The sequence below is a fragment of the Lactuca serriola genome, chromosome 9, assembly GCF_051521515.1.
Source record: "Lactuca serriola cultivar US96UC23 chromosome 9, Lser_US96UC23_V15, whole genome shotgun sequence".
NCBI lineage: Eukaryota > Viridiplantae > Streptophyta > Magnoliopsida > Asterales > Asteraceae > Lactuca > Lactuca serriola.
Window position 1 is genome coordinate 62,634,260 of NC_136416.1, and position 15,239 is coordinate 62,649,498.

Consider the following 15,239-nt stretch of genomic DNA (forward strand, 5'->3'; position numbering starts at 1 on the left):
CCTAACTCGTCGAGTCACCCCGAGACTCGTCGAGTCCAACAACTCTGAGTCCACTCGCCCACAACTCACCGATTCATCCCTTGACTCGCCGATTCTCGACTCAACCAGAAAATATTGGGACTCTTCGACAAGACTCGCCGCGTCCAAGAACAGACTCGCCGAGTCTAAGGCTATCTTCAACCTACTCGCCGAGTTGTTCATACAACTCGCCGAGTTCCAGGCCATCTTCATCCAACTTGCCGAGTTGTTCTTCCAACTCATCGAGTTCCAGCTCATCTTCAAGCAACTCGTTGAGTTCACCCATGTGACTCGCCGAGTACCACCGGTCTGAATCCATACAGAAGCATTCCAGGCCATGCAATTGATCCAAAACATAGATCTAGCCTCCTACAACCCATCCATCACGTAAAGTGGCAAACTTTACGTGAATCCAAAGAGATCTAGGCCTTTAACACTTTAGGGCTAGGGTTTGGGACATGATAGCTTCACTACACACTCAAACACAGGGACTTTTAGGCATTCCAACCCTTCTCCATTCCAGACCTGAGGTAGCAACCTCAGATCTAACCTCTAAACTCCAAAACACCAAAAGATAAGCTCCCCACAAACCCCATAATGATGAATCCATAAGAATAACAGCCCAAGGACGAGATATTACCTCAAAAGAACGCCCCAACTGCAATGGAACTCGAATCCAAGCAAAGCCCCTTGCTCCAAGCCTCCTACCCTTCAAGATTTCCTCAACAATTGCTTCTCCAAGCTCCCAAATGCAACTTGATCCACTCACATACGAAGGTTAGGGTTTCTGGACTTGAGGATGAGTAAAGAGGCTGGGGGAATGGATGTTATGTTCTTTATATAGGGCTCAACCCCAAGAATCAGGGTTTTCTCCACTCAGCGCCTACTCGTCGAGTCCACCTTACTGACTCGTCGAGTCGGCCACTTAATACGCGACCAAGTCGCGACTCTACTCGCCGAGTCCACCCATGGACTCGCCGAGTTCCCCTTCTAATTTTACTCTTTTAGCCCTTCAACTATACTCTTTGCTATTCCGGGATGTTACAGAGTTTAACCCAGTTGTATGGTTTTCATATTACTACCAAAGGGGACATGTATGTTAGTGATAGTACACTAGTAAATTAGATGAACCTAACAGCTATAAGGAAGCCATGGCAGGCCCAGAGTCTACAAAATGGAAACAGGTGATGGACAGTAAGATTCAATCCATGTATGACAACCAAGTTTGGAATTTGGTTGACCATGTGCCCGTACGTAAGACGGTTGGGTGCAAGTGGATCTTCAAGAAAAAGACCGACATGGATGGGAATGTGCACACGTATAAGGCGCGATTGGTTGCGAAGGGCTTTACTCAAACTCCCGGAGTTAACTATGATGAGACCTTCTCACCAGTTGCTAAAATAAAGTCTATTAGGGTGATGCTAGCCATTGTTGCATTTCATGATTATGAAATATGGAAAATGGATGTCAAAACCTCTTTCCTTAATGGGAAGTTGGTTGAGGATGTTTACATGGTTCAGCCAGAGGGTTTTGTCGATACGAAGCATCCCAATAGAGTGTGCAAGCTTGAGAAGTCCATTTATGGACTTAAGCAAGCATCTCACAGATGGAATCTTTGCTTCGATAAGAAAGTCAAAGAGTTTGGATTTGTACAAAGCGAAGATGAATCATGTGTGTATGTCAAAGCCAGTGGGAGTATAATTAGCTTCCTTGTTTTGTATGTCGATGACATACTACTCATAGGAAACGACATCACGACTTTGCAAGAGGTTAAGTCCTGGCTCGGGAAGTGCTTCGCTATGAAGGACCTCGGAGAGGCTTCCTATATTTTGGGAATAAGGATAGTGAGAGAGCGAAGTAAGAGACTAATAGGACTTAGTCAAAATACTTACTTGAACAAGGTGCTAAAACGTTTTAGTATGGAAAACTCAAAGAAGGGAGAATTACTGATACAAAGTAATGCCGAGTTGAGTAAGACTCGAAGTCCGAGTACCGAAGCCGAGATAGCAGAGATAAGCGAAGTACCTTACACTTCCGCAATTGGCTCAATCATGTATGTTATGACTTGTACTCGCCCTGATGTGGCCTTTGCTTTGAGCATGGTCAGTAGATATCAAGGGAACCCTGGCAGAGCACATTGGACCGCAGTCAAGAATATCCTTAAGTGCCTTCGGAGGACCAAGGAATGGTTTCTAGTCTTGGGAGGGAGTGATGACTTAAATGTGCGAGGGTATAGTGACGCCAGCTTCCAGACCGACAGGGACAACTACCGTTCATAGTCAGGCTGGGTCTTTACCCTTAATGGAGGAGCAGTGACTTGGAAAAGTTCCAAGCAAGAAACCATAGCTAATTCAACGTGCGAATCAGAGTACATTGCAGCGAGCGAAGCGTCAAAGGAGGTGATATGGTTGAAGAACTTCATTGGAGACCTTGGAGTTGTACCTGCCATAAAGGAGACTATGGAAATTTTATGTGATGATGAAGGAGCGGTTGCATTGACCAAGGAACCGAGGGATCATGGTAGATCTCGACATATCGACAAAAAATATCACTTTATTAGACATTGGGTAAAAGAAGGACTCATCTTAGTTAAGCGGATATCGTCGGAGGATAACCCAGCAGATCCGCTTACGAAGGGACTGAGTAGGGTTAAGCACTTGCAGCACGCCAGGAGCATTGGGCTGAAGGACGATGTTAGTTTGGATTAGATAGTTTAGAAACGTGTAATAGATAAATGTAATTGACATTTGATGATTAAATAAAGGAGTATTATTTATTAGTACAGTCACTGTCTTTTGTTGATTGTTTAACAATTATTTTGATTTGCATGTTTTGACTTCCTGAATAATTGAGTTAATTAAGAATAATCGAATTATTCAAACGATCCACAGTCATTCATATGTTGGAAGTAGGTATGAATGAAGACTGTCATGAATTGGTGTGTAGATTGTATGAAAGGTATTAGACATAACAAAGGTTTGTTACAACATTCATGAGTGCTTATAAATGAGTTTTGAGCATTGGAATAAACTCGCGCTTGCTAGAATCACTTTATGGAATTTATCACGAGTGATCGCAAGACGATAATATCATATGGTCTTAAAACCAAAATATATGGTTTATTGTTTGCTAATTGATCGTACATTGATAATGCGAAACCGCATCAGTAAATTGATGTCATAAAACACATTGTTGTGTATAATTTGATTAGTGAGTAGTAAATGCATATAAGTCAAAGTTTATCTGTTTCTTTTATCCTAAGAGGGTAAAAGTGATATCAGGGCCCCTCGATGATTTGATTTGACTTATGTATCGGGCCCGGTCAAGATTGAATTAATGTGTTCAATTAAGTTCTATGTCAAATGAATCCGAGATCGAGAAACAAACTGTTGGACAATAAGTATGACTATATTCCATGAGATTGTCCGCATGATATCTAAAACAGAGGACTGTACGATCCCTTATCTAAAGGACAGGTTACTAATAACATCAGAGTTCGACAACGTCTTTGAGAGCTACGATTTCTAATCGAGTTATACTTGCATTTTTGGTTACTAGACTTATCCAAGTGGGAGACTGTTGGATTAGTTTCTAAGCCCGTAACCATATTTGGTAAGTACTTGACCCGGTTGTGCATGGTCCTTTTGGGTTGCCTTCACCAAAACAACTTAACTGGAGAAATAATAGAGAAAGAGGTTATTATGATTTATTAATATATTATAAGAATAATCTATTAGAGTATAAATCATATTTGTTTAATTAATATTGGTCAATAATTAATTAAGAATTAATTTTGTGATCAAATGTAATTAATTAAACTAGAGGGGTTGAATTGTAATTATGTGATAGTTGCAAATTAGGGCATTGGATGCCCCAAGGAAGGGGTGGACGAATTCAAGGTGATAAGGCCTTAGAATTCGTCCATGATAAGGATTCAAGGCTTATCTTATGGGTTGCTTGGTGGGCAAGCAACTAGATAAGGATAAGGATTGAAACCCTAATCTCTACCCTATATAAAGACCCCTTAGGCCTTAGGAAATCGGCCACTTGATCCCCAGAAGGCTTAGAGCCGATTTCCTGCCTCTCCCCTCTCTCTGTCTCTCTCTCTCTTGCCTCTCCATTTGCTTTGTGGTGTTTGTGAGCCATTAGAGGTACTACACTTGTGGTACTTGCTTTCAAGCTAAGAGATTGAAGATTTTTGTTGTTATTGCAATATAATAACAAGAGGTATGTAATCACTTCTACTACATAGATTTCAAAATACCTAGGTGTATTCTAGGGTTCTTCTTGTGTTCAAAAAGTTGTGTATCTAATAGAGAAAACATAGGTCCAAATCTGGGGTTGCATGCACACATAGGATTGTTTGTATAAAACCCATCAGCTACACCATTCATGAGTACTTCTGAAATAAGATTTGAGTATTGGATCAACCCGCGCTCACTTGAATCACTTCATGGAATTTATATCGAGTGATCGTGAGACGATAATATCATATAAGTCTTCAAACCAAGATATATGAGTTGTTGACTACAAGTTGGTTATGTATTGATGGCACGAAAACGCATCAGTAACTTGATGTAATATAACGTGTCGTTGTGCATGATTTGATAAGTAGTTAGTACAAGCATATAATGTCGAAGTTTATATGTTCCCTTTTATTCTAAGAGGATTGAAAGCGATATCTTGGGCCCCTCGATGATTCTGTTTTAAATATGTGTCAGGATCGGTTAGAACTAAATTGATGTGTTCAGTTATGTTCTATGTCAGACGAATCAGAATCGGGAAACAAACTGCTGGACAATAAGTATGACTTTGTTCCATGTATTTTTCCAGCTGATATCTTGAGAACATAGGATTATATGATCACTTATCTGAAGGACAAGTCACTGACTAGATCAGAGTTCGACAACGGCTTTTGAAAGCTTATGATTGCTAAGTCAGATCCTGAAGTGCATATGCACTAATAGTTATTAGACTTATCCAAGTGGGAGACTGTTGGATTTGGTGTCCAATCCCATAACTATAACTGCTATGTACTTGACCCGATTGTAGCATGGTCCTTTTGGGTTGCCTTCACCAGTGCAATTTGATAGGATGAATTTTGAGAATAAGGTTATTTATGGTTTATTAATATATTACAATTATAATATATTAATACATAATTATTTAATTAGTATTGATCAAGAATTAATTTATTAATTTTGTGATCAAAAGAGACTAATTAAATATATGGGGATTGATTATGTAAATCAATCATTCTTGTAGTGTAGGCTAATGATCCATGATAATGGGATAAACTAATCCATGGATAGTCCATTGAGGTTAAACCCATGGAGCATGAGAATGTGAAAAGTCATGGGTTATTAGGGTTTACCAAGTGTAAACCAAGCATGTCCAACACTATAAATAGAACCCTCCATAGACCAAAATTGGTTGCCTCTTCTCTTTGAGATAAATAGATTATTCTCTTAAATCATCCTCTTGCATATTGGTGTTTGTGAACCATTAGAGGCATCACACTTGAGGTGCTCAAGCTGTCAAGGGTCAAGAACTACAAGTCCTTCAAAAGGTATGTCATCTAACTAGATGTTTTATTTAATTGGCAATTTGTATGCTAGTTAGGACAATGCTTTGGAAAAATTGAAAATATGCATGTATAATAGAGAAAATATAGATCCAAAGCATTTAGGGTTGCATATGCACCATAGGAGTGTTATAGTGCTCAAAACCCAACACGACTAAGTTGGTTTAGTGGAGTAATGGACTTAATGGACTAAGTCCTTAATAGGTTAAGTAGGAACACTTAACCCTAATCGTCATTTGATGTGAAAAATCCTAATTGGGTTTGGGTTCTTATTGGACCATTAATTGGGCTAAGCTGATGTGGGCCTTCGTGGGCCAATTGGGAACATATTTATAGACTAAGGAAATTATTGGGCTTTAGGATAAGACCCATTAGATGGGTTTGGGCCCAATTTGGAAAATTGGGCCATAAGTGGGCCATAATTGGGCCTTGAGGATTATTAGCCATTGGGCAATCAGAATGCCAAGTATTTGGACTAGAATAAATGGTTGGGCCTTAAGATAAGCCCATGTAGAGGTTTGGGCCAAATTTGGAAAATTAGGCCATAAGTTGGGCCTTGGTTGATTATTAGGCTTTTGGGCCTTCAGAGTGTGAGTTTGGGCCTTGGTTTTGAACCAAGCTAGGTTAGGGGTATAATGGTCCATTTACCCCAAGTGTAGATTTATGGTTATGTATTGGAACCCAATTATTAATTGGGTGTCATTTTGATGTTGACAGTTCAGGAATCTGTCAACCAACAATGGGAGTTTTATCTGTGTGACTTCAATAGTGCCAAGTGAGTCTCTTCACCATACCAATGGGTCTAAGGCACCAAGGTCGGCCCATTTATTTAGTTGAGATGATTATTGTGAATGTACTATCAATACATTATGTATTTATGTGAAGACCATGCGGGGGTTCCCATGGCAATTAGTTATATGTGGTATGCTAGTTGATTGTGTGGTATTTGGTATGTTAGTTTTCTTTGTGATACTTGCATGGAAGTGATGGGTTTGAGCCAAAAGAACATCCTATGTGCTCATGCAAACCTTAAAGCGTGGATCTAGGTTTCTCTATTGTACATGCAATTCATCCAAGACTTATGAACCCTAGATCTAGCATACATATTTCGAAATTATTATATGAAAACAGATCTAGATGATTACCTCTTCAACAATGGCTTGAATCTTCTTGTCTTGGAGCTTAGAGTCACAAATGTCACTCCTATAATAGCTTACAAATACCACACAAGCAAGAGGATGATATTGGAGAGAGGGTAGGAATCATAATTTCGGCTATGAACTCTTCTAGGGTTTCAAGTGGCCGAAATCTGATGCCCTAGGGGTCTATTTATATTTGTGCTGCTAGGGTTTCAGTCAAAACCCCAATGGACAGCTTAGGCCTTAAGCAGTCTAAGGAACCTTCTAGAATAGGGCCCTTATGGCTGAAATTAAGATGGACACATCCTTAATTTCATGTGATTACGTGTATAAGACCTTGGAGGGTTTCCATGGCTTCCTTATATGTTTATATGCATGGCTTGTGTAGTTGATTTGATTTATGTGATTACGTGTATAAGATCTTGGAGGGTTTCCATGGCTCCCTTATATAATTAATGTGGCCTATGTGATTGATATGGTTTATGCGGTTATGTGGATTATGTGGGGTATGCTCTGGGGAACTCACTAAGCTTCGTGCTTACAGTTTTATTTATGGTTTCAGGTATCATTGTTTTGGAAAGGAATGGTTCAGCTTGATCGCAGCGCACACGCCCATGTTTTCCGCAATGAATGATTTTGGGATGAACTCTGATAAATATTTTAATTAACAATGTTTGGAATAAATGATATGTATGTTTGGGTTATATTAAAAATGAAATTTTTACCCTTGATTTTTGGGTCATTACAAAATAGAGTTTTCAACTTTTGTTTAAACATTTGATTAAAATATAATTAATTTCATTAACACCACTATTCATCATTTAAAGAATGATCTTCGTCTTCTAAAAAAAACTTAGAAACTTTATGACTACTAAGTTAAAATCTCTCAAATGATTTGAATTTAGAGAACATAGTTTTTTTCCAACTAGTAAGATAATACAAAAACTATTATCAAATCTGGATAGATCAAGGATGATCCACCATTGTTATAGCTCATAAACTTCATCAAAGCCCCATAACATCAAATTTAACCAAATTAGATAATTCAACACATGATTTGGTCTTATAATCACGCATAAATTAATTCTAAAACACAGCTCCAAACTTATTTAATACTCGGAAATCAAATTCCACTAGATCGTGGATGAGTTCACGAAACTCAAGTCTCAAATCTATCATTAGATATTCATAACTTCATTTTTAGTCGAGGACATGAACTTGCATCTTTATATTAGCGTTATAAATTTAGAATTTAACGATAAACTTGATCTAATCGCTATGTCATCATCATTTTCAGATTTTAAGAATATCCAACTTGCTACATAATTAAATGACTATAAAATGAATGAAATAAGTACGCTATGAGCTTCTCTTTATATATTTAGTTTAGAAAACACTATTAGATCTTCACTTTTGCTATCTATTTCATCATTTAAATCCAAAATTTAATCTCTATATGTCCTCGCTCTCGAATGTTTGAATGAGGAAGATACGATGGAATTGGGGTTTTATATTATAATCTTTGACATAATGGCACATTGACTCTATAGACTTTTAACTTTTACATTTGTTTTTGTTTCCCAACTAGTTGTAAGATTTATGTAACATAATACATTATGATAAATGACATGTTAATTTGATATTATTTATTATTACATTTATTACATTCAAGTATTATATGAATCTCAATATAAATAAACCACATGACATGTTAATATAATTTAATATAAAATTATTACAAAATGTCATGTAACATAATACATAATATAATACATGATGAGAAATGACATGTTAATATAATTTAATATAAAATTATTAGAAAATGTTATGAGAAAAGTGACAAGTATTAAAATTATTTTTATTCATTCTAATACATTATTATAATATTTAACCAACAAATCTTAATAATTATACGTCGAGTCTCGAACTTGAACTAAATATATACCCTACAAAAATTTTAACCCACGTGTATTTAATTTTGACAAAAACTTTATTTATTTACTATGAATGCTTAAGAATCACCCTGTCTTTGTCTCTCTTATTTATCGTCTTCGCTTTGATTGTCATGGTCAAGCTTTTCCACCCGTCGTCCGATATTTTGTGAATTATTGTGTTTCCTTTTCCTTGAAAATTGAGTTTGATTCTCCGAAGATCGGCCCTATTTGGTAAACAATCGATTACTCAGAAGATCCGAAGTAAAACAACAAATATGGCGAAGCGATCAGGTCCCGCTAGAAGAAGAGACGACGAATCGTTACTAACTCGGGCTGTTGACTCAGTGTTTACGTTCATTCGATTTGCGGAGTTTGAGATCCTATTCGTTCTCTTCTTTGTCGTCGCTTTCATCATCTTCAAAGATTTGGTTAGTCCTCTGCGTTGATTTCTTCTTTCACACCTCAATTTTATACGCTCGATGGTTATTTTAGGGTTTTATTGAAATAATATGAAATATCAATGAAACCTACCTGATCGAGTTATATTAATGAAACCTAAAGTTAAAACTCTTTATTGGGTCTATTGTGAACAGTTTGCTCTGCAAATTGGACTTTGTTTAGGTGTAGTAGGATTAGGAATAATCAAAATCAAGTTCATTTGATCTTCCGTGGACAGAAATTACAACAAAATATGGCAAATATACGAAGGAATATTAAGAAACATGATCAAAATCTAAACCTAAAACACTAGATGAACCGTTTGAATGATGAAACAAAATCGTAGTGGAGTAATGGACTATCTGCTCTTAGTGATCATGTGAAGAGAGTTTTCAACCTTGCAAATGAAGGCCAAAATGCTTTTTTTTTATGTGCATCATTGCATGTTATGGAACTGTTTCAAGTTCATAGATGACAGTTCTTCCTGAATTTAGTCCAACAGTCCCTTGGGTGCTTCTCCATTTGGTATATAAATGCAACAAGGTTGAAAGATTTGAGCTTCCAGCCCTTTGAAGAGTTTACTATTCATCCATTCTTTTTGACATTCTAAGATTGCACTTTCTAAATATCTTCTCCTTGCATGCTTTCAACATGATGAAGAGAACTTGTTTGGCTTAAAGCAAAACCCAAAATGATGTTTTTGTATACACTAGACTTTCAAGTTTCAACCTGTTCTACCCGTTTCATTTTTAGCCATTTTTTTTTTAATTTTATGCATTTCACCTCACTTGTTGAAGATAATATATAGCCTAACTTAACCCATGTTTAGATAAATAGGTATAAATTTTCAGCTCTACAAAATATGTGAGAAATCCATGTGATGACTCATGAGCCTATGATTTCATTTAATAAAGTTGAGACCAAACTCCACTATTTGAGGTTGGCTTTTCACATTAAAGTACTTGCACAGTTGCACTTTAGAACCACTAGGCTTGGACGAGAATGAGGAAATTGACCTCCATTAACATTTATGTTGTAGTTATTTGGACTTTAGGAGTCCTTTTTGCCCCATGTGTCATAACAGGTTGTACTACATTTTACTGTGTAACATGACATAACATAACAGGTTGTACTATGTTTGACTTGCGTTGGAAAGTGGACAAAGTTTGCAACTTTTTGTCCCACCCAAAAAGTTTGGAGAAAAACTTGTGTCTGTGCAAAAGACATAAATGCCCTTCTTATCTTGTATCATGGAAAGTGCACAAACATTTGTTTGAAACTTTAAGAATGAATGATTGGATTGCAGACATCAAGACCAGAATATAATCAGATCCTTGTGAAGAAGCCTGGAGGACCAGATTGGTGGTTGTCTTAGAAAATGAAGGGAAGAAAAGCCTGCTGACGTGTAGTATTTGAAGGCCATGTAAAGCATTTTCATAAGTGTTGTGATTTTCATGGATTTTGTTAAATGTTTTTGAATTTTCATTTATATTTAAAAAAAAAAAGTGAAAGAATAGTTAATGGTTAAAACAACAAAGCTGCTTTGCATTGTTACAATTTGTTGTCAAGTTTTTTTTGGAGAGAAAGTGAAAGAAATGAGATATATTTGTTTTTCTAAAAAAATTTATAAATAGTTGGATTTGAGTTGTAACTTAATGATGTCCAAACAGAAAAGAGTGAAGAAATTAGCTACAATACAGGACAAACCGTTTGAAATTCATTCAAATTATATTGTAATATTTATAACTATTAAAATACTTTATTCAAAACAACTTAATCATATTATATAAGAAATAATTTTTATAATCATATTGCAACACAACATCCAACTCGCTTACTTGCACAACAAGTGTGTTGAACAAATCTTGACTTGACCTACCATATGTTAATATGCCTTATGTATGTATTAGATAAGTGAGAGGAGAGATGTAAATTAGACAAAAACTTAAAAAAGTTTTTAATCTCACCCAAATGTGTCAAAAAACAGAGCATTATATGGATGTGAAGATAATTAAAGCCTATCGATGGAATTGAATTCCAGAAGAATAGGTTGATTTTTAACATGCATTCTGTACATGAACAACATATAAATGAAGTCAAAGACAGCTTTTTGAATAGGAGGTGTCCTTGTCCTTGTTCTTATTCTTGATGGTCAATGGAATTATCATTTGAAGGCATTTGTATTCTCTCTGATAGTGTAACGGAGACACCCTCCATATTCCCTTGTGATGTAATATTGAGTACCCCGCTTCCACCAGATGCTGATGCTAACATGTTGTGCTGCCGATCAGATGAATTTGGAGATAAATTGTATGTGAACACTCCCATCGGGTGGTCAAACTTGCAACTTGGACCAAATTTGCATATCCCATAACGAGAATAGAAAATGCACAGAGGCTCTCCCTGTTCAATATTCAAAAACAACTTTCTATTACAATCAATCCAATCCTTCACATTAACTTTATCAACAGAGGGAATGGAATCGGGGATTATGTGATTCCTTCTCCTGGTTTTTTTTTTTTTTTTTTAATGGAATGAAATATTAAAATTATATTAATACCCAATAACAATAATAGTTTTTAAAAGTTTCAATACTTCAATGTAATGACCGATTCCATTCCATCATTACCAATAATACTCTTAATATCTATCATCAACTAACCCGACGTAAAGGAAGGCCGATTGGACTGAGTACACAGTCCGGCATCGGAATCACCCTTTCCCTTGGGTGATGGAATCTGCAAACCGCACCAAACTTACAGTCTCCAGTCTTGATGTAAAATTGGCAATCAGGTTGACCAGGTCTCTCAGGGAATACATTCTCCCTTTCCAGTGCATAATAGCCTTGATTGCCTCCAGTTGCTGCTTGATGTTGATGTTGATGTTGACTGTCTATAGATGAAAGAGAACCCATAGAACCCTAAACACAACCATTACCATGTAATTGATATGAATGAAATATTAATTAATTTTCAATTTTTGTGAAATTGTAAATCAACATATGTAAAACCTCAGCTTACTCTGTAGGCATTCCATCCTGGAACTGAAACCACACCCTGTGGTAAAATCATCTGTGCATAATTTGAAGGGGGTTGCCAGCGTGGACTAGGAACAAAGGAAGCTCTGGTCAACGACCATTGTTGACCAGGACTTGTTGGAGATTGTACTGCAGGATAAACAGGTGAACCACTAAATGCAACCATCATGTTAGATGGTTGAGGGTGGTGGAATTTACAAGTGTTTCCAAATTTGCATTGTCCAGTTCTTAAATAGTAAGCACATTCAGCCTCATTCTGCATTAGAGCATTAACAACCAAAATGACTCATGACTTCTTAAAAAAGAAAAGATTTATTTATAGAAATAAGTTTAGAAAATGCAAACCGGGCGAAGGGGATAACCCAAAACATTCAGTGAAACTTGCCCTGCTATTCCAGCTTTCTCTCGGGGATGATGAAACTTGCATGTTGCTCCAAATTTGCAGGTGCCTGTCTTTAAGTAGTACTGAAGTGAAACAAGATTTTCATTAGAATAGATGTTCATCAATTATATCATTAGGAAAATGGTCTCAAAAATTGCTAACATAATAATAAGAAAAACCAGATGCTTATATTAGTATGACAATCACATAGACTAATCTCATCAATGGAGAAAAGCTTGTACCTGGCATTCAGGTTGGCCTGGTCTTTCTGGATATTCTCCTCTCATTTTTGCAGTTGCAATAGCCTGAAACAAATGGTAACATGAACAAGTATCAGTAATTAAATCATCAACAAAGCTTGAATTTATAGCACGGTTTTACCAGTTTTCTGTTAGGAGGATGATTGAAACGACAAGTTGCCCCAAACCTACAAAGGCCTGTTCTGATATAGTACGAACAATCTGGTTCTCCTTCACGAACAGGATAAGGTCCGGACTCCATTGATTCCCTTGATCTCAAGTTCAATTGCCACAATGCATCTGAAATACCATCATAAACTAAACAAACCATAAAAACCATCCATGTACAAAATTAACATCACATTGAGTACTGATGACTCCGATTACGCCAATTTGAGCAATAAAGTCAAAATCAAACTCCGTAAACCATCAATTCTACATCGTTAATCTACAAAAACAAACAGAGAAAGGAAAAAAGGACCTTCGTTTAACGGCGGAGACAAAGACGACGATACTTCGGCGGTGACAGGCGGTCGTGACATCGGAATTCCACTATCGAACTCCATACCACCACCACTGAAACGACGTCATCTCATCCATCAGCAACGGAACTGCTTCTCCGGTAATTTCATATGTACAATTCACCTTTGGTTTTCGATTGTTTCAGATTTCAGTCGCTCGTCGTCTCCGATCAAATGTGTGTGTTTGTGTGTGTGAGAGAGAGAAAGAGAGAGATAAAGAGAGGAGAATTTGGTCGCTGGTTCTCTTCTCTCCACAAACCAGAAGTAAGTAACAACCAACCAAAAACCAAAAAGATTATTGTGTGAAAATCAAAAATGTATTTTGCTTTTTTCACACGCGCGCACCAACAAACGCTCACGCGAGTTACGTGTCGCTTTCAGCATTAACGAAAGGAAAACCCACGTTTTATGGAGTTTGGGGTTTTTTTAGTTTTACAAAACCAACTGCAAAAATCGGTTTATAACTACGATCTTAAAAAAACCGAGCAGACATAAGTTCGTAACCAACTATATATTTGGTTTGGTTTGTTTTGATTTGGATTTTTTTTATTTTTAAGTTTTTAAAAGATCAGTTTTTGGTTTTTAATTTTTGTTTAAATAAGGATCTTCTGTTTTTTGTGCCATAACTAAAACTGAATGGATTTTTTTTTTAAATATGTTTGCTATAAGATAGTTTCAATAAAATGATGAAGACATTTACGTGTTTGTATAAATCAAATATTAAAGGATGAGTCTGTGTTTCAATTTATAGATTATATAAAAATATAGTTGAAGCCTAGCTAATTTAATTTCAAACTTGATACAAAGACATTTAACATTTTATATTTATATTTTTCAAATTAGAAAACCTCAAGCTTATATGTGGTCCGTGATTCTATTTGAGAATGAATAAATATAGATTAGCTTATTTTTTTGTTATATTTTATTATAATTTGTATTTTCTTTTTAACTTTTTTTATTTTTATTTATCTTTTTTTTTGTTTTAGTTCCGTGTCCATCCAATAAACATCCCTCACTAAAGTATATTTTATCCAAATAATGTGAATTAAATGCATGTTATGTAATGTAAATTTCACGTTTTATAATGCTATTTTAAGGTATAATAATAATAATAATAATAATAATAATAATAATAATAATACAATCCTTCTATGAATAGAGATTAGCACTCTAACTTTCATTCATAATGATGTAAAAATTAAATCGATTTTTACTTCCCTAATTAATATTTATTTGTTTTACTTATTAAAGTCATCGTGCATTACTATGAAGAAAATGGTGAAGACAACCATATAGTATGTTTCGCGTCAACATCAATCTTGCCTTAAAGAAAGACAAAGAATTAAGAATTCCAAAACATTTGATTCGGTAAAAAAGTTAAATGAATGTGTATGTTGTTACCGTACATTTCTTTTAAAAAACTCCCATTTATATCTTTAAAAACTTTAAATATTACTTCAATGTACTTATAAACTTTAAAATTACATTCATATCATTCTAAAACTATAAATTTCTCCTTTATATCCAAACTTAAATTTTAATTTGGATCGTATCCATTTAAAACTTAATAACAATTAAAACAGTAATAAAATAAATAAATAATAAAAAGAAATTATCTAAATTTTAAAATTTCATGAGTTTCCGAAATATCATTCTAAATTAAATCTCAGATTAGGCATCATACGTGGTGTGTAAAACAATCTAACTTTTCTCACTAATATTTTGGGGTTTATAACGTCCCAAAAATTCAATAAATTTAAAATTTTTCAAAATAACCCTTTTGTCTAATAGAAGTGTTACAAAATCATTGTTTCAAAACATTATTTAAAATCAAAGTCTCCCAAGATCTATTTAATTGTAAAACCAAAGATGTATACGGTCACGCTTTCGCCTTGTCACGGTCCACTGAAGTACCTGAAACCATAAACCAAAACTGTAAGCATGAAG

At 35.6% G+C, this 15,239-nt stretch overlaps 2 protein-coding genes across 4 annotated transcripts; one reads left to right on the top strand and one right to left on the bottom strand.

Annotated features, from left to right (window-relative positions):
* Positions 1 to 8,766: 8,766 nt before the first annotated feature.
* LOC145076906 (GRIP/coiled-coil protein) lies at positions 8,767 to 10,670 on the top strand. Its single transcript, XM_079022702.1, has 2 exons — positions 8,767 to 9,103; positions 10,420 to 10,670. Exons 1-2 carry the CDS (start codon positions 8,951 to 8,953, stop codon positions 10,486 to 10,488), a joined length of 222 nt encoding a protein of 73 aa, XP_078878828.1. The 5' UTR covers positions 8,767 to 8,950; the 3' UTR covers positions 10,489 to 10,670.
* Positions 10,671 to 11,046: 376 nt separating this feature from the next.
* LOC145076905 (zinc finger CCCH domain-containing protein ZFN-like) lies at positions 11,047 to 13,567 on the bottom strand. 3 transcript variants are annotated; one of them, XM_079022699.1, is made up of 7 exons: positions 13,253 to 13,566; positions 12,914 to 13,089; positions 12,775 to 12,837; positions 12,496 to 12,615; positions 12,134 to 12,406; positions 11,776 to 12,033; positions 11,047 to 11,516 (listed from the first exon to the last, which is right to left on the bottom strand). In XM_079022699.1, the coding sequence occupies exons 1-7, from the start codon at positions 13,335 to 13,337 to the stop codon at positions 11,253 to 11,255; spliced, it is 1,239 nt and encodes a 412-aa protein (XP_078878825.1). In that variant the 5' UTR covers positions 13,338 to 13,566; the 3' UTR covers positions 11,047 to 11,252. The 3 variants fall into 3 exon arrangements, with proteins under 3 accessions (XP_078878825.1, XP_078878826.1, XP_078878827.1); XM_079022700.1 differs by having other exon boundaries at positions 12,914 to 13,071; positions 13,253 to 13,565; XM_079022701.1 differs by lacking the exon at positions 11,047 to 11,516 and having other exon boundaries at positions 11,767 to 12,033; positions 13,253 to 13,567.
* Positions 13,568 to 15,239: the final 1,672 nt, after the last annotated feature.